At 43.1% G+C, this 27119-nt stretch overlaps 1 protein-coding gene and 1 long non-coding RNA gene across 2 annotated transcripts; both read right to left on the bottom strand.

Annotated features, from left to right (window-relative positions):
* Window positions 1-394: 394 nt before the first annotated feature.
* LOC125384308 lies at window positions 395-4472 on the bottom strand. Its single transcript, XR_007223204.1, has 2 exons — window positions 3619-4472; window positions 395-3557 (listed from the first exon to the last, which is right to left on the bottom strand). It is a non-coding gene; the product is annotated as an uncharacterized LOC125384308 (long non-coding RNA).
* Window positions 4473-4661: 189 nt separating this feature from the next.
* Window positions 4662-19329, bottom strand: LOC124132450. The gene is made up of 6 exons (XM_046496362.2): window positions 19030-19329; window positions 13592-13776; window positions 10226-10295; window positions 6852-6917; window positions 5910-6043; window positions 4662-5006 (listed from the first exon to the last, which is right to left on the bottom strand). Exons 2-6 carry the CDS (start codon window positions 13701-13703, stop codon window positions 4774-4776), a joined length of 615 nt encoding a protein of 204 aa, XP_046352318.1. The 5' UTR covers window positions 13704-13776; window positions 19030-19329; the 3' UTR covers window positions 4662-4773.
* Window positions 19330-27119: the final 7790 nt, after the last annotated feature.

Genomic DNA, 27119 nt, shown 5'->3' with positions numbered 1-27119 from the left:
ATTTCAGGGTCAGACTTTTCGTTTGTTTTGCTCGTGTAAAAAATATGTTTAGTGCACTGTATTTTTGCCGATATGCCGGTGCCGGAGATTTCTTTTTCTTTTTCTTTTTTCCCAGCCTAATGTTAACAAGAGGGAGATAGAACCCTTTGAACATGTATCAGTTTAATCAAGTCTTTTACAGAATTCTTGGTTTCTAACATGGACTGTCACTGTTTTAAGAAGTTGGTGTGTACATCATATTGTCACTGAGCTGAGGTTTCCAGGGCGACAGTGCGGGACTCACAAGGCCGACCTCAGCTCGTAACTAGACGTAGTATTTCAAAATATTGTCATTTTAGTAAGAAGTATATAAAGTTTAATTCATTAGTGTAAACAAATAGCAAGAACATACACAGAAAGAAAGAACTTTATTTACAATTCTATGTGAGTATTGTACACATTACATCAACTTATTTGTGACTTTAAAAGAAAGTGCTTGGAAGAAAACACACAAGGCTCTTCTGGACCAAACTTGGTAGACTATCACATTTGAGGATGTTGGGTAATTTACGCAATGGCCCTTCACCATCAAGCTGTTGGGCTAGTTACCCAGATCATATTCAGTTCCCTGCCGGCCACATGACCATGTTCAAGTACTGTATTTGCCGTATTAAGCGCCCTGCTCATACCCTGACAAATTTCTAGACCAATCTGTAAGTAATCCTTATAAGCACCCCTACTAAGTCCCCAAATTTGTATGACAGTCCGTATTTTCTTGTGTACATGCAATACCTTTTTTACAGAAAACATCAGAATAGAAGGGGGATATAGTTGCCAAGTAACTATTATCCAAAACCTTTCTTTCATCAATGTTTTTTTAAAACTAGGTTGTTCTCCACTGCTCATCTCGACAACACGTTTAACAAGCTGGTATAATAAGCTCTCCCTTTGTCAATATGTCTAAGCACCGGGGGCGCTTTTTACGGCAAATATGGTACTGGAGTTAGGGCAATCACGTCACTATTGTTTTGTTAAAAAATGAATTTTCACCTGAGATGCTAACCATTACGGTTTTGGTGGAATTATTATGATCATGATGATACTTTTAATATAATTTTTTTTGAATACGATAAAGTGAAATATATTACGATAAATAAATTAAAGTTTCCATGACTGCAGGGATACTATCAAAGCATGATATCAGAAGGTTTTGTTTGGTTTAACCTACAAAACAAAGTTAGGGATCAAATATTTTGGGGATATTTTTTGGGTAGCGAGGATTGAGCACACACTTTCAGAAACATATCCCTAATATTATGATCCCAACCTTTTTTGTTCTCTATATATATATATTACTTGACACGTCCAGTTCAGAACGTTGAAATAGACAAGGATCCTCTTTTCCTAGTTGTGTCCACGTTAATGTAGACTTACTGTAGGTCTCCTTTTTCATTTATTTACAATCTTGTCCCATAGACTTAGCAAGAAAACAATCACATGCATATCAATTTGAAAGACGTGTATTTGTATAACAAAATGTAGAAAGGGTTTAAAGCTTTATATACCCAAGACACGAGTTTCATGTTAGATTTACACAGACGGAAGTAGTGCTTGAATCTGCACTTGGACTTAATCACTGGTGCTTATGGATGTAATTGACCCGTGATGTGCCAAATGTTGTATTAATAAATATGATGTTAGTAACAAACAATGAGACTGGATTCTTCTGTTCCTGAGACTTGGCACATCACCAGAACCAGCTTGTCCAAAGTGACCTCAGCGCTACAACTATTGTTTGTCGTATGTTAAAGTATGGACGTTACAATAGTCTCAGAGCTGAGCTGGTTTTGTGCAACCTGGCCCAGGGGATACGTCTTGTCATCTGCAGAGCCATTTTGAAAACAGGATAAAATATCAAGTGTACCTGACTTACGTAAGACAATGGTCTGGTTTCCAAATATGAAAATGTGTCCATCTCGGGACAAGGGAAATGAGACCCAATGTACAAGAAAGATCTACAGTACGCTACTACGCTTATAACGAACACGTTTATGAGGGACCGACGGATATAACGAACTGTTTTTTTTGTCCCGGCCATTTGCTATGTATGCTTATAACGAACCTCGGTTATAATAAACTAAAATGAATTGCCCATTTGCGTTCGTTTTAACCGTAGTTTTGCAAGACAGGGAAATGAGCACCAATGTTCTTACAGAATATGAAGTGTGGTTATACATGTCTTCCTCCACCCTCTGGATTAACGTGATTGTTGTAAATGAACAAAACAATTACATTCTTTACAAAAGTAAAGTTGTTAACCAAAACAAGGCCATCAGCGAGTGCTGAAATGTGTTGTGAAGTGTTCTTACAATTGAGATCAGAGCACGTCAACAGGACCATTCGGTTCCATCGACTTTGCAGGGTGAGATGGGGGGGGGGGGGGGGGGGGTACATCTGTACGACCGTGTGGCTTACTGATGGCAGAGATTGGGTATCCCGTATTAGAAGAGATCTCCGATCTATGCTGGTCTAAAGAGGCGATCAAATGTATCAGATTGTCAGACTCGGTGACTTGGTTGAATGCCTCCTGCGATGGTATTCCAACAGCGTGGATCATTCACATTATCAATCACTGGATTGTCTGGTCCAGACTCGATTACTACCACACCGGAGTCATATAGCTGGAATATTGCGTTGCGGCGTTAAACATTCAGAGGCTATGACTGTGATTATGTGAAGACTTGACATGTATGGATTCAGTATTCTTCCAGGAATGAACAAGATACCTAAGGACCACAATATCAGGTAAAAAAATGATAAAAAGTTGAAAATCTACTAAAACAAGGTAGTTATTAAAGAAAGTGGGAAACGTCATATGCAGATAAAACGTCCATCACCGAATCCTGGGGTGAAGGTCACTCCATATTCCCCAACCGTGTGATATTTGTTGCTCTGAGAACGTTACCATACATAGTCTGCACAGTCGGTTATGTAGGATGTGACTTGTACCCGTTGCCACAGTCTCGTAGAGGAGCTACGTCCACCGCGTGGCACCATTCAGTCCACATAGCCACCTTCAAAGCACGGCGCACCTTTGTCCACAACTTGAGGCAAACTAGCTGTGGCATCAAATAACGGCGAACACCTTGCTGTATGTGAACACTCTGAGGGTCGACTCATCACAACCTCCCTCCACATTCCACATATGTCTAATCTCTCAATAGCCCCAGGTCTTGTATTGAAAGGGTTACATTTCCATTTTATTCAGAATAGGTTTCTCCTAATTTTGATCCGTGATACGCATTTTTCGTTTGCTCTTCATTTTTGTTTTCCGATCAGTGAAAAACCACCCATAGTACTCCAAAGAAGAAAGGCCCTGGTAGTTAGATCAATGGCAGATGTACAATCAATCACCAACCAACCTATTCGGATTCTCGTATATTCATACCCATTCCATGATGAGAATATCCGTGGGAAGCTGTTTGGGTAATCTGACGCAGTGGTACCTATGAATCAAACACACGCCCTACCACTGTCCCTGTCAAGACGGGTGGACTATACCCTTGGGCACCTGTAACCTGTAACATCACACACCATTGTCCTCAAGAGATCAATTAATGCTAGCGTTGATCTGAACACCTGTAACATCACACACCATTGTCCTCAAGAGATCAATTAATGCTAGTGTTGATCTGAACACCTGTAACATCACACACCATTGTCCTCAAGAGATCAGTTAATGCTAGTGTTGATCTGAGCACCTGTAACATCACACACCATTGTCCTCAAGAGATCAGTTAATGCTAGCGTTGATCTGAGCACCTGTAACATCACACACCATTGTCCTCAAGAGATTAATTAATACCAATGTTGATGCACGGGTGACCGACGACCCAATCCTTGTAGTTGTAACGGGTTTTGCAAGTGATCCACAGTCCATTTAGCGTTATGGAATGACATGGGTACCATAAAAGAACGGAAATTCATCTCTGCATCATTTGCAAACAGTGCAACCATGTCTTGACTCATCATTTGATTGAGCACTGATCACAGACACAGAACAAACATCTCTGAATCCATGTTGACCTGCCCTGTGTCAAGACGAGTGTTGTAATCATCCCATCACTACAGTAAAGTACGTTTATAACGAACACGCTTATAACGAACTGACGGATACAACGAACTGATTTTTATCCCGACTATTTGCTATAGTTATGCTGTATATATGCTTATAACGAACTATGGTCATAACAAACTAAAGTTAGTGGTCCCTTCTAGTTCGTTATAACCGTAGTTTACTGTACTATTCAATACCCTAGTCTCCCGTTCATAGTATTAATGTCTCCATGGTTTGTGTCCACGAAATTATTCTAGAGTGATACCTCCCGTATATCTACCATCCCTTTCAAGTTTACAACTTCCCCTCCCACTCCCCCCTCACCCCATCCCTTTCATCAACCATACATTAAGATGAGCTTGACCTGGGTCACCCACCCTCTCTTATGAGCCCCCCCCCCCCCCCCCCCCCCCCCCCCGCCCCCTCCTTCCTGCTTCCATTACCCATACATTTAGTTCAGTTTGACATGGGTCACCCACTCTCCCTCATATCAAGTTGACAAATTCTCCTCCCTCTCCCCCCTCCCATTGACATCCACCCCACCCCTCCCCCACCCCACCTTCCATTATCTATTCATTTAGTTCAGCTTGACGCGGGTCTCCCACCCTCCCTCATATCTCAAGTTTACAACCTGCCCCCTTCCACCACCCACACATCTCCTAGCGCTATGAAGCGTGTCACGGCATCTGCCTCAGCTGTTGGAGGTTCTCCTGCTCCTGCTGCCGACGTTGATACTCCGCCAGGAGACTGTAGTACATGTCGTCGTCGGTTTGAGTGGAGATCTCGTGGGTCACCATGCTCACTGTCGGCGTCGCCGTGCTCACGTAGCGCGTCTCATGCTTGGTGTAGACGATGCCGTACTTGAAGGTCTTCACGATGTACAGACAACCCAGGATGATGAGCAGGAAGCCTGCAAGAAAGAAGCTTGATCAAGCATCCCTGACAGGTGCTGCATCTTCACATGGGGGAGTGGGAAGAGATTGCCACAGGTTTCACAAAACAAAACATTATTGTTCACTGAACATGATGGACCTGATAAAAACATGCTTTGTGACACAAATTAACGCGTAACAACGTTTATCAGAAGGATGGGTTAACTTAATCCGGATTACCCAGTCACGGGGCGAAGACTGTTCATGTGTATTCATAGTGACATTCTTCTTCCAGAAGGGGAAATAGGGATAATGGTTTTTTTTGTAACCATACTGGGTGGATGGGTGGATGGATGGATGGATGACGAATGGATGGATGGATGGATACTTACCGCTGACCATGCCAAACATGATTCTCATGCCGCTGATGAAGGTCGGGATGACCAATGGATGGATGGATGGGTGGATCGATGATGGATGGATAGATGGTGGATGGATGGATGGATGGATGTGTGGGTGGATGATGGATGGATACTTACTGCTAAGCATGCCAAGCATGATGCTCATGCCGCTGATGAAGGTCGGGATGATTGATGGATGGGTGGATCGATGATGGATGGATAGATGGATGGGTGGGTAGATGGATGGATGGATGGACGTGTGGATGGTTGGGTGGGTGGATGATGGATGGATACTTACTGCTGACCATGCCAAGCATGATGCTCATGCCGCTGATGAGGGTCGGGATGATGGATGGATGGATGGGTGGATCGATGATGGATGGATGGATGGATGGATGGATGGATGGATGGATGGATGGATGGATGGATGGATTAATCGATGATGATGGATTGATCGATGATGGACGGATGGATGGATGGATGGTTGGATGGATTGGTGGGTGGGTGGATGGATGGATGGATGGATGGATGGAAACTTACCGCTGACCATGCCAAGTATGATCCTCATGCCGCTGATGAAGGTCGGGATGGACAGAGCCAGGTAAAGGATGCCCTTCTTCCAGTTGTCCACCCACATCATGATGGACCAGCACTTGCAGCAGCATCCTTCACGTCTACAACGACAACCACATCACCGGTTACATCAGCACTTGAGTGAGTTGGGTTTAACGTCGCTTGTAACATTATTCCAGTTATATCGCGGCGTGTCAGCTTCATGTGGGAGGAAAGCCCGAAGTGATGCAGGTCTCAGACGTTTACCACTTCGGTGAAACCCACGAGCGCGGGTATGGTGCTGACAAACCTAGAAACATAATCGGGGAGAACCGGGATTCGAATCCACAATCATAGGTGTGGCTTGCCCAAGGGACGCAACTATGCACAGCGAATCGCGGCGCCTTAGACGACTGGGCCACCCGTGCCCCCATCAACATTTGGAGGGTACTCGGGTAAAATAACACAGCGCAGCCATCAGTTCTGTGCTTATTTAGTACAAAATACTTTTAAATGTATACATTTGAGTTATGAACTTGTTACGAGAGCAGCGCTTTTAGTAAAGAAAATACTATTGTTAGTAAAAATAAGTGAGTGAATGTGGTTTGACGCCGCTTTAGACACCATTCAAGGCGGGGAACACCAGTTACGTGTGTGACACATTTACCCATAGGGGAATCGAACCCTGTATTTGGCTAAACATTCCATCACGACACCACTGGGCTGCCCCCTGTACTGATAGTGTATTTAATACCAGAAAAGACTTACGTTGGTCCTGAAGCGCTGCAGTTAGTGTTAGAAAATATTGCTTGTGCTAGAGATAAACGACTGATACTACATATGTGCAATATCATTCATAACTTCTTGTATACATTGTATATTCTTCCAGAAAACACAAAGCCTTCATGAGTACACATGTCTATTACTTACAGACAACAGGCTGACTTGTCAAAGAACCAGGTTATTTCATACCAAGTAACCAAAACGCCGGCTCCTCTGAAAAAAATACAGGTCTGCTGATATAAGAGATTCACATTGTTTCAACGCGCCAGAAGGTACCTAGAGTATGGAATCCTGGAAGGGACATTGTCACGGTGTCGCATAAAACAAGCACAAAGTGTCAAAATTAACCAAACATTTTGGTCATTTGTCGCATTGTCGCGCTTTGGTTAATTTTGACACTTTTTGCTTGTTTTTGTAAGGGCGACAGTGAGACAACGCGACGATGTCCTTTCTAGGATTCCATACCAGAGAGTTTATCGAATTTCAGGTTTTTTAGGCGGTTTTCAGTAAATGTCGGTAAAAAATAGCATGTCTGAATATATTATGTTTTTATATTGATCCTCTCTGGTGATGAATGCGTTTCGGGTCAAACTAACAGAAAATATTGATGACTCATGCACAATCACAACGGCCGGGCAAAAGAGAGTATGCACTATGCACCCATGTTTGATAGTGGCTAGTCTTAAGTATGCAGTGTTTCGGCGATATTTTTCAGCCTAGTAACGTTTTGATAACATTTTTTTATTTTCTGATATTGTTGTTTGGTGTATACTTTCATTTGCCCGCCGGTTTATTCCAAAATACAGTGTCTATGTCCTGCTTGACCACAACATATGTTTTGTTTTGGTCTTCTGAATCGTATGTCATCAGAATAGTAGACAGACACGCGCGTGTAGTAGTTTTATAAACAGTGACATAATAGTCACGGGAGCCGGAGAATGGCATTTTTTGCTGGACAGTTGGGTGTGTGAATAGTGAGTGAGTTTGGTTTTACGCCGCTTTTAGCAATATTCCAGCAATATCACGGCAGGGGACACCGGAAATGGGCTTCTCACATTGTTCCCATGTGGAGAATCGAACCCGGGTCTTAGGCGTGACGAGCGAACGCTTATACCTCTTGGCTATACCAAATTCGATTATTCACAGACCGTTGTCCATATAGATGGACAATTGCCGAGTGCGGCGTTAAACAACAAACAAACAAACAATCAAACACATGCTATAACATTCAGTATTCATAATAGCAGATAAACAATCAAAAACACTGGCACTTGTAGATAGTCTTGTTGTGTTTAATTGTTCTGGTAGTTGACCCAATTTAATTATTATTCCTTCGATGAACCAATAGCTGTTCTCCCATCTGACATTGAAAACAACATACCAACGACCTTTCGCCACTGCAGGAGCCGATACACTGAATGGTTAAAATGACAAATAGATCTTGAGACAGCTGCAGCTCGATTGCTACCAACAGACATCACTAGGCATGCGGAGGTGTGTGTCACGTAAGTATACGCACATCTGCCAGCACACTGGTATCGGTATATACATTAATTGCTTCTATGGTAAGACTTTTAAGAATCGATCTCTGGCATTTGACGGGATTGGCTGATTCGTCCACCTGATGTATGGCAGCCAATCCGTTTCCTACTGGATGAATATCTGATTTTCGCCCCTAATAGCGTCACGTGACCTGTGTAACACGCTGCGCGTGAATATGCTGGTGAATATTTGCTTAATGCAGCGTCAGCAACTTCAAGATATTCTCGCAGCGTGTTGCATATTATCACTCGCTCGTATTGTGTAGTGTGGTCACAATACGAGCTCCGTGTTAAGATATAATTACAGATAAATAGTACTATTATAAACAATTGGATCTAGTTCAATAAAATAATGAATAGCAAGTAATATTATAGGAGCGATGTATCATCTGATAGTGCTATGTGAATGCATGGTTATGATCTGTGGGTGTCTGTACGGATTATATTACACGGCAGTTTAATATACAGAGTGCGACTGTACTGCTGATTCCATCATTTGAAATGACTATGGGTTTAGGTACGGTGGACTTAGAAGGGGCGGTCGGGTAGCATTGTGGTTAAAGCGTTCGCCCGTCACGCCGAAGACTCGGGTTCGATTCCCGACATGGGTACAATGTGTGAAGCCCATTTCTGGTGTCCCCCGCCGTGATATTGCTTGAATATTGCTAAAAGCTGCGTAAAACCATACTCACTCACTCACTTAGTGTTGAATAAAACTGTCAAGGTAATTGGTTTCTGTTTGTGACATCAAGGCTCCAGTCATTGGATGACGTAATCGGGCGAATGTATACAGTCCTGTCGGCTAGGGGGGACTAGAGAGGCTGTCGGTTTGCAAAACAAGTAGTGGACATTGATATGTGGAGGTATGGTGAAATATGGGGCGACACAGGTCTGTGTAGTAGTAGTAGTAGTAGTAGAAGTAGTGGTAAATATAGTAGTGGACGTAGTAGTAGTAGTAAATATAGTAGCAGCAGTAGTAGTAGTAAATATAGTAGTATTAGCAGTAGTAGTAGTAAATACAGTAGTGGACGTAGTAGTAGTAGTAAATATAGTAGTAGCAGTAGTAGTAGTAAATATAGTAGTATTAGCAGTAGTAGTAGTAAATATAGTAGTGGACGTAGTAGTAGTAGTAAATATAGTAGCAGCAGTAGTAGTAGTAAATATAGTAGTATTAGCAGTAGTAGTAGTAGTAAATATAGTAGTATTAGCAGTATTAGTAGTAGTAAATATAGTAGTTATAGCAGTGGACGAAGTAGTAGTAGTAGTAAATATAGTAGTAGTAGTAGCAGTAAATATAGTAGTAGTAGCAGTGGTGGTAGTAGTTTAGTAAATATAGTAGTAGTAGCAGTAGTAGTAAATATAGTAGTAGTAGTAGTCAATATAATAGTGGACGTAGTAGTAGTAGTAGTAGTAGTAGTAGTCTAGTAAATATAGTAGTAGTAGTAGTAAATATAGTAGTAGTAGTAGTAGTAGTAAATATAGTAGTAGTAGTAGTAAATATAGTAGTGGGCGTAGTAGTGGTGGTAGTAGTAGTAGTAGTAGTAGTAGTAAATATGGTAGTAGTAGAAGTAGTAGTCGTCGTAGTAAATATAGTAGTAGTAGTAAATATAGTAGTGGGCGTAGTAGTAGTAGTAGTAGTGGACGTAGTAGTAGTAGTAGTAGTAGTAGTAGTAGTAGAAGTAGTAGTAGTATACTTTGTTTGTTGTTTAATACCACACTAAGCAAGAAGTATTTGTTGTAACAGCATATATTTTATATAAAACAGTCGTCCTTACGTCGTCCTCACAAGATGACCTCAGTATATCCACATACCCAGGGTACCCGTGTGACTCACAGTAGCGCCATCTGTTTACGCACGTAGCACGACAACACGGACGGAAGGAAGTCGGTTATAATGGTGATTGGGGTAAACTCTGAGAAGTTGTTGTCACTGTTTACGACAGCTACAAGTTGGCGAGTTTGGCGTAACTGTCTACTTACACGAGGTACCAGCCCACGTAGTACTGGTCGTGGCCGGACTGTATGGTCGTCACGGCTCCGGCCCACAGCACTGAAACACAAACAGTCTGTACTGTTTACCACGCCTGCTGACAGCCACATCGCAGAAAAGCCCCCCTGTCTACTATACCTGCAATGGTAGAAGGACCCACAGTCTACTAGTTTGTTTGTTGTTTAACGCCGCACTCAGCAATATTCCAGCTGTATGACGGCGGTCTGTAAATAATCGAGTCTGGACCAGGCAATCCAGTGACTGACATCAGAAGCATCGATCTACGCAATTGGGATACGATGACATGGATCAACCAAGTCAGCGAGCCTGACCACCCGATCCCTTAAGTCGCCTCTTAAGACAAGCATAGTCGCGTTTTATGGCAAGCATGGGTTGCTGAAGACCTATTCTACCCCGGATCTTCACGGGTCTAATGTAGCACGTGCATTACTCAGCAAACGGGTCTCACCTGCAATGGTGGCGAGGCCCACAGTCTACTATACCTGCAATGGTGGCGAGGCCCACAGTCTACTATACCTGCAATGGTGGCGAGGCCCACAATCTACTATACCTGCAATGGTGGCAAGGCCCACAGTCTACTATACCTGCACAATCTACTATACCTGCAATGGTGGCGAGGCCCACAGTCTACCATACCTGCAATGGTGGCGAGGCCCACAATCTACTATACCTGCAATGGTGGCGAGGCCCACAGTCTACTATACCTGCAATGGTGGCGAGGCCCACAGTCTACTATACCTGCAATGATGGCGAGGCCCGCAGTCTACTATACCTGCAAAGGGGGCGAGGCCCACATTCCACTATACCTGCAATGGTGGCGAGGCCCACAGTCTACTATACCTGCACAGTCTACTATACCTGCAATGGTGGCGAGGCCCACAGTCTACTATACCTGCAATGGTGGCGAGGCCCACAGTCTACTATACCTGCAATGATGGCGAGGCCCGCAGTCTACTATACCTGCAAAGGGGGCGAGGCCCACATTCCACTATACCTGCAATGGTGGCGAGGCCCACAGTCTACTATACATGCAATATTGGCGAGGCCCACAGTCTACTATACCTGCAGTGGTGGCGAGTCCCACAGTCCACTATACATGCAATGGTGGCGAGGCCCACAGTCTACTATACATGCAATGTTGGCGAGGCCCACAGTCTACTATACCTGCAATATTGGCGAGGCCCACAGTCTACTATACCTGCAGTGGTGGCGAGGCCCACAGTCTACTATACATGCAATGGTGGCGAGGCCCACAGTCTACTATACATGCAATATTGGCGAGGCCCACAGTCTACTATACCTGCAGTGGTGGCGAGGCCAACAGTCCACTATACATGCAATGGTGGCGAGGCCCACAGTCTACTATACATGCAATGTTGGCGAGGCCCACAGTCTACTATACCTGCAGTGGTGGCGAGGCCCACAGTCTACTATACATGCAATGGTGGCGAGTCCCACAGTCTACTATACCTGCAATGGTGACGAGTCCCACAGTCTACTATACCTGCACAGTCTACTATACCTGCAATGGTGGCGAGGCCCACAGTCTACTATACCTGCAATGGTGGCGAGTCCCACAGTCCACTATACCTGCAATGGTGGCGAGGCCCACAGTCTACTATACCTGAAATGGTGGCGAGGCCCACATTCCACTATACCTGCAATGGTAGAGAGGCCCACAGTCTACTATACCTGCAATGGTGGCGAGGCCCACAGTCTACTATACCTGCAATGGTGGCGAGGCCCACAATCTACTATACCTGCAATGGTGGCGAGGCCCACAGTCTACTATACCTGCACAATCTACTATACCTGCAATGGTGGCGAGGCCCACAGTCTACCATACCTGCAATGGTGGCGAGGCCCACAATCTACTATACCTGCAATGGTGGCGAGGCCCACAGTCTACTATACCTGCAATGGTGGCGAGGCCCACAGTCTACTATACCTGCAATGATGGCGAGGCCCGCAGTCTACTATACCTGCAAAGGGGGCGAGGCCCACATTCCACTATACCTGCAATGGTGGCGAGGCCCACAGTCTACTATACCTGCACAGTCTACTATACCTGCAATGGTGGCGAGGCCCACAGTCTACTATACCTGCAATGGTGGCGAGTCCCACAGTCCACTATACCTGCAATGGTGGCGAGGCCCACAGTCTACTATACATGCACAATCTACTATACCTGCAATGGTGGCGAGGCCCACAGTCCACTATACCTGCACAATCTACTATACCTGCAATGGTGGCGAGGACCACAGTCTACTATACATGCAATATTGGCGAGGCCCACAGTCTACTATACCTGCAGTGGTGGCGAGTCCCACAGTCCACTATACATGCAATGGTGGCGAGGCCCACAGTCTACTATACATGCAATGTTGGCGAGGCCCACAGTCTACTATACCTGCAGTGGTGGCGAGGCCAACAGTCTACTATACATGCAATGGTGGCGAGTCCCACAGCCCACTATACCTGCAAAGGGGGCGTGGCCCACATTCCACTATACCTGCAATGGTAGAGAGGCCTACATTCCACTATACCTGCAAAGGGGGCGAGGCCCACATTCCACTATACCTGCAACGGTGGCGAGGCCCACATTCCACTATACCTGCAAAGGGGGCGAGGCCCACATTCCACTATACCTGCAAAGGGGGCGTGGCCCACATTCCACTATACCTGCAATGGTGGCGAGGCCTACATTCCACTATACCTGCAATGGTAGAGAGGCCTACATTCCACTATACCTGCAAAGGGGGCGAGGCCCACATTCCACTATACCTGCAATGGTGGCGAGGCCCACATTCCACTATACCTGCAAAGGGGGCGAGGCCCACATTCCACTATACCTGCAAAGGGGGCGTGGCCCACATTCCACTATACCTGCAATGGTGGCGAGGCCCACATTCCACTATACCTGCAATGGTGGCGAGGCCCACATTCCACTACACCTGCAAAGGGGGCGAGGCCCACATTCCACTATACCTGCAATGGTGGCGAGGCCTACATTCCACTATACCTGCAATGGTGGCGAGGCCCACATTCCACTATACCTGCAATGGTGGCGAGGCCCACATTCCACTATACCTGCAAAGGGGGCGAGGCCCACATTCCACTATACCTGCAAAGGGGGCGTGGCCCACATTCCACTATACCTGCAAAGGGGGCGAGGCCCACAGTCCACTATACCTGCAATGGTGGCGAGGCTCACAGTCCACTATACCTGCAATGGTGGCGAGGCCCACATTCCACTATACCTGCAATGGTAGTGAGGCCCACAGTCTACTATACCTGCAATGGTAGAGAGGCCCACAGTCTACTGTCTACTATACCTGCAATGGTGGCGAGGCCCCACAATCTGCAGATGATAGTGATATTGGCCAGGAAGAATGGTTCTCGAGCATAGCCCCCGGATGTGTTGCCATGGAGAGGCTGTTTCTCCATGCTGTTGCTGTTGTCTCACTTGCTGTTGGCCTTGGTATACACACCGGTAGTGTAGCCATTAGGGGTTACATTTCTGAAGCACCAATTAATGTAGGAATGTATGATAATAAATAAATCAAGTGATTAAACATGCGGGGAATGGCGCACTCTTAATAAGATTAATCAGTCAGTTAGTTTACTACAATATTTAAAACATTATGATTGACAACATGGTCAGGTGATATGTTATTGATGCTGTTCAATTATCCTTCTACATAGAAGCACCTGCCACACCCAGATTTCTGACTGACAACGAGGTGAGGTGGCATGTGATAGATACTGTTCAATAGCACCTGGTATTGTTATCCTTCAACAAAGAAGCACCTGCCTCACCTAGACTTCTGACTGACAACGTGGTGAGGTGGCATGTGATAGATACTGTTCAATAGCACCTGGTATTGTTATCCTTCAACAAAGAAGCACCTGCCTCACCTAGACTTCTGACTGACAACGAGGTGAGGTGGCATGTGATAGATACTGTTCAATAGCACCTGGTATTGTTATCCTTCTACAAAGAAGCACCTGCCACACCCAGATTTCTGACTGACAACGTGGTGAGGTGGCATGTGATAGATACTGTTCAATAGCACTTGACATTATTATCCTTCTACAAAGAAGCACCTGCCACACCCAGATTTCTGACTGACAACGTGGTGAGGTGGCATGTGATAGATACTGTTCAATAGCACCTGACATTATTATCCTCCCACATAGAAGCACCTGCCACACTTAGACTTCTGACTGACAACGTGGTGAGGTGGCATGTGATAGATACTTTTCAATAACACCTGGCATTGTTATCCTTCAACAAAGAAGCACCTGCCTCACCTAGACTTCTGACTGACAACGTGGTGAGGTGGCATGTGATAGATACTGTTCAATAGCACCTGGTATTGTTATCCTTCAACAAAGAAGCACCTGCCTCACCTAGACTTCTGACTGACAACGAGGTGAGGTGGCATGTGATAGATACTGTTCAATAGCACCTGGTATTGTTATCCTTCTACAAAGAAGCACCTGCCACACCCAGATTTCTGACTGACAACGTGGTGAGGTGGCATGTGATAGATACTGTTCAATAGCACTTGACATTATTATCCTTCTACAAAGAAGCACCTGCCACACCCAGATTTCTGACTGACAACGTGGTGAGGTGGCATGTGATAGATACTGTTCAATAGCACCTGACATTATTATCCTCCCACATAGAAGCACCTGCCACACCTAGACTTCTGACTGACAACGTGGTGAGGTGGCATGTGATAGATACTTTTCAATAACACCTGGCATTGTTATCCTTCAACAAAGAAGCACCTGCCTCACCTAGACTTCTGACTGACAACGTGGTGAGGTGGCATGTGATAGATACTGTTCAATAGCACCTGGTATTGTTATCCTCCCACATAGAAGCACCTGCCACACCTAGACTTCTGACTGACAACGTGGTGAGGTGGCATGTGATAGATACTGTTCAATAACACCTGGCATTGATATAACATTATGGTTGCTGCATTTACGTTCACATGCCATCATCATTTACATATATATTGAAGAACATGTCAAAAATTCTTGATGTAATTTATGCACATACGTGTTTTTCAATATCAAATCTGCCTTGTGTAAGTCATTCCTATACATCAGTTATTGTGTGCTATCACATTTGAATAATTGGAATTCGATTGAAGACTTATTAACACCATCTTGATAAAGTCATTGTTTTGAGTTTCAAACGTGAATCAATGGCATCAGTATCGGTGATGCTGGTTTGACCCCCATAGTTGACGTAGGTGTACAGTTATGGCTAGGAGTATACAAGCTGTTGGAGTTACTCAGGAAGAAAGGCAAACACACAGAACAGAATTGCTTCCCACCATTTGCCAGGATCTGTACCAATCTCAGAATTCAAACAGTTCCATGGTCGATTCCCATGGTTGTACAATGTGTGGATCAAATTCTTAATGTACCAACTATGACGTTGATGGACTATTGTTGAAAGCTGCGTAAAATTCTATAGAAATTTACACATGCCTGTAATCACCATCATCATCATCATCATCATCATCGTCATCATCATCATCATCATCATCATCATCATCATCATCATCATCATCATCACTGCAGTCACATATACAGTTCACTGTAGCCTTAGCGTCGCCTGAGAACCATAATGTCCTATATCCACCTTTACAAGTTTTGGGTTAATAATATTTTAAAATTTGGGGTGTTGTATAATAGTAACTTAGTAGCAATATGCATTTATTTCACATAAAACAAACAAATACAAATCAATTTATATGTTTTTAAAACAAAAGTAATTATTTATTCTCAATTAGAGATAAATGTTATTTTTATGTGAGAGTAGCAATGATGTTTGGACATTTGTTTTCAGATCCATCCTGTTCTATCACCATTAGTAAATTCAATTGGCGTATTCTTATTATTCTGGACGAAAATGTGGTCATTATTAAGGGGGGGGGGGGGGGGGGGGTATTTTTGGTATTTGTTTTTGGTGTTTTTTGTTGTTGTTGTTTTGGGGTTTTTTTTGGGGGGGGGGTCTTTGTCAATTTTTCTTTTTTTGGGGGGTAGCGGTTAATAGTTAACATAGTTTTGGCTTCAAATGGGCGGACATCCAAGTAGGTAACTTTAGACACCCTCTATTGCCCCTGACAAGATACTCGCTAAGGGAGGCGATTAGTAATGATTTGCAAGATTCTTAGGGATTAAGGATTTTAGGGACATATTTTTCTTTAAATATTGTTTAAAAAACAAGAACTTATCCTGAGCCTTGATCGACAAAATACAATGTTGGCTGGACACGCTGGTCATACTGACTATCCTGAAGAAAAAAGTTTATTAAAAACTGATTTTGTGAACCTACTCTTGGTGTTCTCCAGGAAATACTAACTGCCGGGCAAAAGAAAGTATACACTTGACAACTGGATTTGTCCCAAACATAGCAAACGTTACTTTGAAAACAGTTGCCCGTGAGATATACATTGATACGCATGTACTATCGCCTATGATACCCGTATCAAATACCGCACCATCGAATAACCATGTGCGCCCCATGAAACCTTCCTCCAGCTAACTGTCATCCAGTGTGTTTGGATATGTCAGCCTACTTAAAATCACTTACACGATGCATACTGGTGAATTATGTCATTATATGTGGCGTGCACGCACGTTTCACCTCCCTCACTGAACGCTTACATTCAGAATAGCAAAAGGTTATGCAGAGACAAGAACAAGTTTGCTTGATGTAATAATAATAATAATAATAATAATAATAATAATAATAATAATAATAATTATAATTATAATAATAATAGTAATAATAATAATAATAATCAGCTTGTAAAGCGCATACATACAGACACAATGTATTCTCGAAGCGCAGTATTATTGCCCCAGTTAATAGATCAGTGTGCACTCGGTTTTCATTCTCAGCTGCCTGGGGAGTATACAATCCATGCTGCCTTTAAGGCGCTAGGTCAACATTTACATTGCTATCTCATCTTACCGGGTACCCATTCACTGCTGGGTATGAACTCAAATTTACTTGTGTTAGATTATCTAAAGATGAAACGGACTCCGAGCCGACCAGTCTTTGTTTTAGCCCCTTAATGCCGAGCGCCAGGCAATGTAACAACAAGTACCATCTTATAACGTCTTGTGGCAGCCGGGGATCGAACCCATGACCTTCGCTCTCCGGGCAGACGCTCTACTACTAGACCACGGAGGCGATCTCTATTATATTTACGACACAGGGATAATAATCTATGTGCATAAACTATGAGTGATGTTTCGTTAACATAGAATGACAAAACACGTGAAACAGACTGTTGATGAATTATTATTAGTCATATCCCTACAGATGTTGCTAATTGACGCAATCCACGGTTCAGAAACCCGTTCCGCAGAGCGAGTTTAATGACATATCTGTGACGTACTTGTTATTGAAGCTGTAATAACCATCGCTTTTTGGAGTGAGTGAGCAGAGTTTTAAAGTCAGCAGCGGACTTCACACATTGTACTTTTAAAGGCAATAACACGTGATGAGCGAGTGTTTTCACTATAGATAATTGTAATGAAAAGTATAGGTCTATGAACTAGACTAATGTAATGTATACTAGAGGCCTGTGTTTGTTTGTTTATTTGTTGTTTGACGCCGCAATATTTCAGCTACATGACGGCGGTCTGTAAATAATCGAGTCTAGACCAGACAATCCAGTGATTAATATCATGAGCCTCGATCCACGCAAATGGGATACGATGACATGCATCAACCAAGTGAGCGAGCCTGACCACCCGATCCCGTTATTCGCCTCTTACGACAAGCATAGTCGCCTTTTACGGCAAGCATGGGTTGCTGAAGACCTATTCTACCCCGGATTTTCACGGGTCTATAATAACGGCATGCCTTGGCCGCGATTTCTTCACGAAGTGGGGACAGTCTTTGACCTACGCCAAGCTATAACGGCATGTCTTGGCGCAGGGCAAAGACTTTTCCCCCTCTGGAACAAATCGGGGCGACTCAGACGACTGGGCCCCCTGTCTTAGTCCGGACACCGTTATAACAGAAATCCCGCGATACGGTGTGTTAGGCTGCTTGTCCGGAATGATGCCGATTTATAGTGCTAGCTCACTGAGATACCATGCCGCAGTTTAACATGAATACCCCACTCAGGCACAGTATACTGACTCCGAGCCGACTAGTCCTTGTTTTAGCCCCTTAATGCCGAGTGTCAGACAGGGTAACAACAAGAACCATCTTTTAACGTCTTTGGGTATTACGCGGGTGGACGCTCTACCACTAGACCACGGAGGCGGTCATAATCGCTTTGAACGCAGTCGGGCAAGGGTGTACTGTATGTGTAACGGACATGCAGAGGTGCAGGATATGTGCCTTTCGACATAATTGGAGTGAGTCACACTACAAATGGAAAGAGTCGCACCACGACCAATGTAAAACTGTCAACTGCTTGAGTGAGCGAATGAATATGTTTTTACGCCGCTTTTAGCAGTATTCCAGCAATAAGTATATTATGTATAGTAACATATATTCGAGGCCCCCTGTAATAGTTCCGGTCCGTGAATGTCTGTCACAATGGTGTTCAGTACACAGCTACAAATGTCAGTGTACGTTCAATACCACTGACCTATTTCACAAATACTGTTGCTGATTCTGAAAGTGTTTCAAGGGATCTTCGTGGTGAAATATTAAACACACAACAAAACAAGGGATCTTCGTGGTGAAATATTATAAACACAACAAAACATCATTTACCTGCGATGCGCGGTACATCCTGCCAATGAATTGTCACAAACACAACGAAGGCTTGAAAACTGTCACTCTCCGCCTACAAGCTGTCGTCTGCTCAACCGTCGCCAATTATCTTGCATTCCTCACCGCGATTAAGTGGGATTAATTATCGTAATATTCTCCATATATAGATGCAATGTGGTAAGCCTTCCCTGTGTAGTCCAGAGCTAGAGATAGTCAAGTCAGTGCGTTGTTTCAGTGTTAATTAGTCAGCTGAACAAACTTCCTAAATGTCTATTCGAAATTGCCCACGCTCAGCAACAGGTGGCGTAGAACGGGAAAATATATGCCTCACAAACAGATCGATACCTCAACTCCACCAAGTCCACTGTCGCTATTTAGAATGGATCGGTGACCCTGACATCATATCAGTCGAACACGTGTTGCCGCAGCGTTAATGTATATGTATATATAGATATTGGTTCTATGCATGTTTTTGTGTTGTGCTGTATCGTATGTTCGGCTGAATTGTCGACTTGCAAAGTTTCCTAAATGGTTATTCATGAAACTTGATGGACATATCATTGCATTTCGAGATACAGTAAACTACGGTTATAACGAACTATAACGAACAAACGGATATAACGAACTAACTTTTTAGCCCCGACTATATGCTGTAGTTATGCTGTATATATGCTTATAACGAATTACGGTTATAACGAACTAAAATTAGTAGTCCCTTTGAGTTCGTTATAACCTTAGTTTACTGTATTACCTGTGCATCTTCGTGTGTATTTATATATTTAAGGTATCGCGAAGTATCTCAGAGTATCGCGAGTTCTGTCTATGCATTCAAGGTTTATAAGGGTATTTGGGGGCACGGGGGGCCCAGTCGTCTAAGGCGCCGCGATTCGCTGTGCAGAGTTGCGTCCCTTGGGCACGCCAGAAACCTATGATTGTGGGTTCGAATCCCGGTTCGCCCCGATTATGTTTCTAGGTTTGTCAGCACCATACCCGTACTCGTGGGTTTCACCGAAGTGGTAAACGTCTGCGACCTGCATCACTTCGGGCTTCCCTTCCACATTCAGCTGACACGCCGCCATATAACTGGAATACTGTTAAAAGCGGCGTTAAACCCAACTCACTCACTATAAGGGTATTTCTGTTCATCTCAATATTCGTGTATTTCATTGATCAGGTTATTCCGAGGTACAGTAGAACATGGACAAAACGAACTACAAGGGAGCAGAGAAATCAGTTCGTTATATCCGTTGTTCGTTATACACGTAAATTTTATATGATGTGATTTAGGAGATAAATCGGGGATTTTTTAACAGTATTTCAGGGTGACGGTGTCTCGACCTTTCTCAAGGTGTTTCAGTGTATTTCAAGGTGTCTCAGTGCATTTCAGGGTGTTTCAAGGTGTCTCGATGTTTCTCAAGGTGTTTCAGTGTATTTCAATGTGTCTCAGTGCATTTCAGGACGTTTCAAGGTGTCTTGATGTTTCTCAAGGTGGTTCAGTGTATTTCAATTTGTCCCAGTGTATGTCAATGTGTCTCAGTGCATTTCAGGGTGTTTCAAGGTGTCTCGATGTTTCTCAAGGTGTTTCAGTGTATTTCAATGTGTCTCAGTGCATTTCAGGACGTTTCAAGGTGTCTTGATGTTTCTCAAGGTGGTTCAGTGTATTTCAATTTGTCCCAGTGTATGTCAATGTGTCTCAGTGCATTTCAGGGTGTTTCACGGTGTCTTGATGTTTCTCAAGGTGTTTCAGCGTATTTCAATGTGTCTCAGTGCATTTCAGGGTGTTTCAAGATGTCTTGATGTTTCTCAAGGTGTTTCAGCGTATTTCAATGTGTCTCAGTGCATTTCAGTGTGTTTCGAGGTGTCTTGATGTTTCTCAAGGTGTTTCAGCGTATTTCAATGTGTCTCAGTGCATTTCAGGGTGTTTCAAGATGTCTTGATGTTTCTCAAGGTGTTTCAGCGTATTTCAATTTGTCCCAGTGTATTTCAATGTGTCTCAGTGCATTTCAGGGTGTTTCACGGTGTCTTGATGTTTCTCAAGGTGTTTCAGCGTATTTCAATGTGTCTCAGTGCATTTCAGGGTGTTTCAAGATGTCTTGATGTTTCTCAAGGTGTTTCAGCGTATTTCAATGTGTCTCAGTGCATTTCAGGGTGTTTCGAGGTGTCTTGATGTTTCTCAAGGAGGTTCAGTGTATTTCAATGTGTCTCAGTGCATTTCAGGGTGTTTCAAGGTGTCTTGATGTTTCTCAAGGTGGTTCAGTATATTTCAATGTGTCTCAGTGCATTTCGGGGTGTTTCAGGGAGTCTTGATGTTTCTCAAGGTGTTTCAATGTATTTCAAGGTGTCTCAGTGTATGTCAGGGTGTTTCAAGGTGTCTTGATGTTTCTTAAAGTGTTTCAGTGTATTTCAATGTGTCCCAGTGTATTTCAGGGTGTTTCAAGGTGTCTTGATGTTTCTCAAGGTGTCTCAGTGCATTTCAGGATGCTTCACGGTGTCTCGATGTTTCTCAAGGTGTCTCAGTGCATTTCAGGGTGTTTCACGGTGTCTCGATGTTTCTCAAGGTGTCTCAGTGCATTTCAGGGTGTTTCAAGGTGTCTCGATGTTTCTCAAGGTGTCTCAGTGTATTTCAATGTGTCTCGGTGTATTTCAGGGTGTTTCAAGGTGTCTCGATGTTTCTCAAGGTGTCTCAGTGCATTTCAGGGTGTTGCAATGTGTCTTGATGTTTCTCAAGGTGTCTTAGTGCATTTCAGGGTGTTTCACGGTGTCTCGATGTTTCTCAAGGTGTCTCAGTGCATTTCAGGGTGTTTCACGGTGTCTCGATGTTTCTCAAGGTGTCTCAGTGCATTTCAGGGTGTTTCAAGGTGTCTCGATGTTTCTCAAGGTGTCTCAGTGTATTTCAATGTGTCTCGGTGTATTTCAGGGTGTTTCAAGGTGTCTCGATGTTTCTCAAGGTGTCTCAGTGCATTTCAGGGTGTTGCAATGTGTCTTGATGTTTCTCAAGGTGTCTCAGTGCATTTCAGGGTGTTTCACGGTGTCTCGATGTTTCTCAAGGTGTCTCAGTGCATTTCAGGGTGTTTCAAGGTGTCTCGATGTTTCTCAAGGTGTCTCAGTGTATTTCAATGTGTCTCGGTGTATTTCAGGGTGTTTCAAGGTGTCTCGATGTTTCTCAAGGTGTCTCAGTGCATTTCAGGGTGTTTCACGGTGTCTCGATGTTTCTCAAGGTGTCTCAGTGCATTTCAGGGTGTTTCAAGGTGTCTCGATGTTTCTCAAGGTGTCTCAGTGTATTTCAATGTGTCTCGGTGTATTTCAGGGTGTTTCAAGGTGTCTCGATGTTTCTCAAGGTGTCTCAGTGCATTTCAGGGTGTTTCAAGGTGTCTCGATGTTTCTCAAGGTGTCTCAGTGCATTTCAGTGTGCTTCAAGGTGTCTCGATGTTTCTCAAAGTGTTTCAGTGTATTTCAATGTGTCTCAGTGTATTTCAGGATGTTTCAAGGTGTCTCGATGTTTCTCAGGGTGTCTCAGTGCATTTCAATGTGTCTCAGTGCATTTCGGGGTGTTTCAAGGTGTCTTGATGTTTCTCAAAGTGTTTCAGTGTATTTCAATGTGTCTCGGTGTATTTCAGGGTGTTTCAAGGTGTCTCGATGTTTCTCAATGTGTCTCGGTGTATTTCAATGTGTCTCAGTGCATTTCAGGGTGTTTCAAGGTGTCTCGATGTTTCTCAATGTGTTTCAAGGTGTTTCGATGTTTCTCAAGGTGTCTCAGTGCATTTCAGGATGTTTCAAGGTGTCTTGATGTTTCTCAAGGTGTTTCAGTGTATTTCAATGTGTCTCAGTGTATTTTACGGGTGTTTCAAGGTGTCTTTATATATTTGATTCTATCGGAAACACAAATGTGACATATGCATATTTCTCAAGTGGAAATGTGAACTTCTAATTATTATCCCTGCTGTTATAACTTGGTTATCTATACTGTCCGTTTTATTACGCAGTGGTTTTAGAAAGTTGAAGAATCTTCGCATTAACCCGTATTTTATGTGCAAGTTATTTATCCCGAAAGAAACCAGAAATATGTACAGTTGGTACTTACGATGGGCAATTTGACCACAAGTGATTCTTGATTTTGCTTTGGGCAAACAGAGTATAAGAAGTTGAGTATTGATGGGTATAAATGTACATCTATATTTGTCACTAATCATGTGACTTAAGCAGTGTTCGAAATACCTGCCTGTCCGACCGTCCGAGACGGGTTGATTTCAACTCGGGCTGCCAGATTTGCAAATCCCCCTGCCCGACGGTCGGGTTATATTTCATATGTGAAAATATTCAAAATATTTCCCGATGATAAGCATTAATTCACATGTAAAGATGAATGATAAAATGTAACCAAAAAGAAACCCCGTTAGCTTATCCTGAGAAACATATGCTTATAGTGGGCAGGCAGGTTTTGGTCAGGGCGGGCAAGTATTTCAGCTAGCCAGTCCTGTGGTCTGGCTGAAATCTTTGGGAGTTTCATACCCTGACTTAAGGCATTCACACGGTACAACTAGTTGTATACAATTTGTTGTATGCAATTAGTTGCACGAACTGAAATTGTATACAACTCGGCATTCACACGGCGGCGAGTTGCATACAACTCGGGTCTCGCGAGATCTCTCACAAAATGCTTTTGATTTACTACATTATCGCTGGAATCCTGGTTGCCGAGTTAATTTTCAGACGCATAGCTTTGAAAAATCAACGCTGTGCGAGAATTGCCGTTGCGCAGTACTGGACCAACCTCTGACTTTGCAATTTAACGGACTTGTATATTATTGAATTTTTAACCCTATGATGGAAAATTAAAGACTGGTTTAAAAAGCAAAATATGTTAAATGTTGTCCAAGTTTCTGTTTTGCTTACGAGAAAGCCACTGAAATATTTAGCCACAATTGATCGTACATAGACAAAGTACAGTTCGACGAAATGTTTTATTTGACAGCTTTATGTAAACTGTGAGCGAACAAAATATATCTTACATCCGAACAACATCATGAGACAGATATATTAGAATTGTACGATTATGCATAACGTGATATTCGATACGAAAACGTACTTGTTTTATGTCGCGAAAATAAATTCTCCGCTATGACGTCAAAACACGAGGGCGATGTCTACATGTACAAATACAAAAAAGGGGCATAACTCCGCAATTCTTAACCTAAGTCATTGAAAAACTCAGTATCCGCCATGTCTGTGGTGAGCATCTGCTTTGGCTCAAAACAATACGTTCTTGTATATTTTTGTTTATTGTGTATCTGCAAAGTTCCCAGACAGTTATCGATTTTAATAACCACATCGGTTCCTTTTCTGGGACATTGAATGATAGTTATAAAACAATGCCCTGAAGACATATTTCAGATTTTGTTATGATATAGAAGAATGACTTATAAAAGTCCTGAGAGTGCCTTTAGCCAGTTGAAACCAATTACGTTTAGGTTATATCCCAATTTATAAGAAACGTTGAAATCGGTACCACAAAAAAGTAACAGTATATTAACAATAATATTCGTTCATTGTATATAGAAAATTTCGATTAAAAGAACAGAGTGTTTGGTTTTATCACTACAACAGCTCAACAACTCCACACCCCAACCCCACCCACTAACGCACACCCAAACCCCAACAGACCATGACCCTCCCCCACCCATGAATCTCAAATGGTCGGCCCCTATTTTGAAACGCGCACCTGATGCAATCTTTAGCTGTCAATGTTCCGCCCATTAAACGATATAATTCAAATGTAAAACAAATAGTTGTCCCCACATGAGTATACATTAATAAAACATGACGAATTTCCTTCAGGTATACTAAAACCGTATACATCTACTTTGATTTAAGAAATGAAGTGCATGTTTTATTCAACCTATCTATATAAATTTGCCACAATGAATATTTCACAATTCTCCAAAGGAAATATGTATATGCTGCGGTGTGTTACATTCACAAGGCAACTTATATAGGAAGAATAACACAACGAATGTCAATTTCTATGTTCAAACAAACAAGTGATTATTAAGAGTTTCATAAATTCTATGGCATTTTAGATTATATTAGTAACAGTACTACATACATGTACCCAGTGCAGCAGTGCATTATTTTACTGGGTGAAAAGGTATTGAAGAGATATTCAAATTATAATTCAAGATTGAAACAGTAAACTACTTCATGAACTGAATGCGTTGTGTACTATTTCACCCGCACCGCAAAGAAAAAAACAAATATGTACAACGATGTTGATGTTGACGTATACTGATATGACATCACTACCGGTAACCTCCCGGCATAACAAAGCGAGTTCAGTGATAGCAGTACGCGGAATGTTTGGAGTAGGTTTTACCGTGATGCTGGGATCACATGAGGTCTGGGACGAGTCCAAATTTACCTACCGGGTATCCACCCCTCTATTACCCGACCCTACCCGGGTACCCGCTGTAGGTCTCAAGAGATCGGTCAAAATGTCCGACTGGGAATAGTTTGACCGTAGCCCCGGCAAAATGTATTGAGATGCATAAACTGAAGTTGACTGAAGTTTTATCTTCATTCATACATATAAAGTCAGAAGGAATGTAAGCATAATCAAAAAGATATGCAAACATTAGTGACTTGTAGTGTAACCGTAGAGTTCTAGATAATCTTTTGTCATTGAACAATACATCACGTGACTAACCACGGGTCCGGGTACCCACAGGACTACCCGGGTCCTACTCAGTACCCACCCGACCCGAGTACCCGAGTTACCCGTCCCAGCCCCAGATCACATATACACATAAATGAGTCATGTAAGTTAAGTAATCAGAATCAATCTGAAATCAACAAGTTCTGTTTGTTTTGTTTCCCTTCTCGCCTTGATACTACGTGGAAAGGCAGACCAATATACCGCGTTCAGTTTGTGTGATTTTGCGTCAATCATGGCGTCACGTGGAACGATTTCTGTTGACTTTTCCAAATAAGTATCTAGACTCTAATTAATAATTCCTCAATTCTTGCAACGATTATCGACCCATGCATATCGATTAATCTGAGCTAATGTATGAAACAAATTGACGACGGAATAGTAGAAAATGTTAAGTAAAACTAGAAGTTTGCTTTGTTTACGTTTTCAAGTGAGAAGGCCCACTGGTAGGTCGCAGAGCACAGGGTTTGGTTTCACACATGAATATTTCGGTTGATTTCATTTGGACGGATTATATTAGTGTAAATTGATTCTTAATGGTATGGTGAATTCAGGGATGTATGTATCGTAGCTGAGTGTGAAATACATGTGATGTGACAGGCGTTTTGATTGGCTGCGTTTATACAACTTGTCGCATGAAAACAGAGCATGTCCTATTTCGTACGACCGACTTGCGTGTTCACACGATGCAATGTGTTGCATGCAACAAATTGTATACAACTAGTGGTACCGTGTGAATGCCCCTTTACACTTGAAACAGCACAGTCGTGAACCTATTATGACATTTCGAATAGAGTCTGCTATTGTCAAAGAGTATATAATTTTCACAGAAATATGCTTCCGTCAAACCTGACCATCGTGTAATAAGAACTTTAAGCGGCAGGATCTGGCGTTATACGGAATAGTGTGATCTCATGCAATATCACCACTCCATGCAGTGATGCCTAGTCATTCGTGACCAACGCGTGCCATTCCGGGACAAGCCGAATAGCTTGTTACGGAAAGGGTCGAGTTGTGACGAATGCTGCCAAGGAAGGTCGGTAGCGGATTATGCCGAATGGACCCGAGTGAATCTAGAGCACTGCATACAGGAGTAAGTATGGTAATACGCCACTGTTAGCAATATTCCAGGAATACCACGGCGGGGGACACCAGAAATTAACTTCACACATTGTACCTATGTGGGAAATCGAACCCGGAACTTCGGCGTGTCGAGCGAACGCTTTAACCACTTGGCTACCCTACCGCCCCTATATACAGGAAGAATTTCCGTGTGTCACCACCAGCAGGAGTAAACGATGGGGCGACTTACCATTCATGTTACGTCGATGTGCCGAGAATCTGGGCATGTAGCAGACAAACTAGTGACTGATAACGTCAGCAA

Source organism: Haliotis rufescens, unplaced genomic scaffold, assembly GCF_023055435.1.
Source record: "Haliotis rufescens isolate VD_foot unplaced genomic scaffold, xgHalRufe1.0.p SCAF_3, whole genome shotgun sequence".
NCBI lineage: Eukaryota > Metazoa > Mollusca > Gastropoda > Lepetellida > Haliotidae > Haliotis > Haliotis rufescens.
This window is presented reverse-complemented; position numbering and strand designations above follow the sequence as displayed.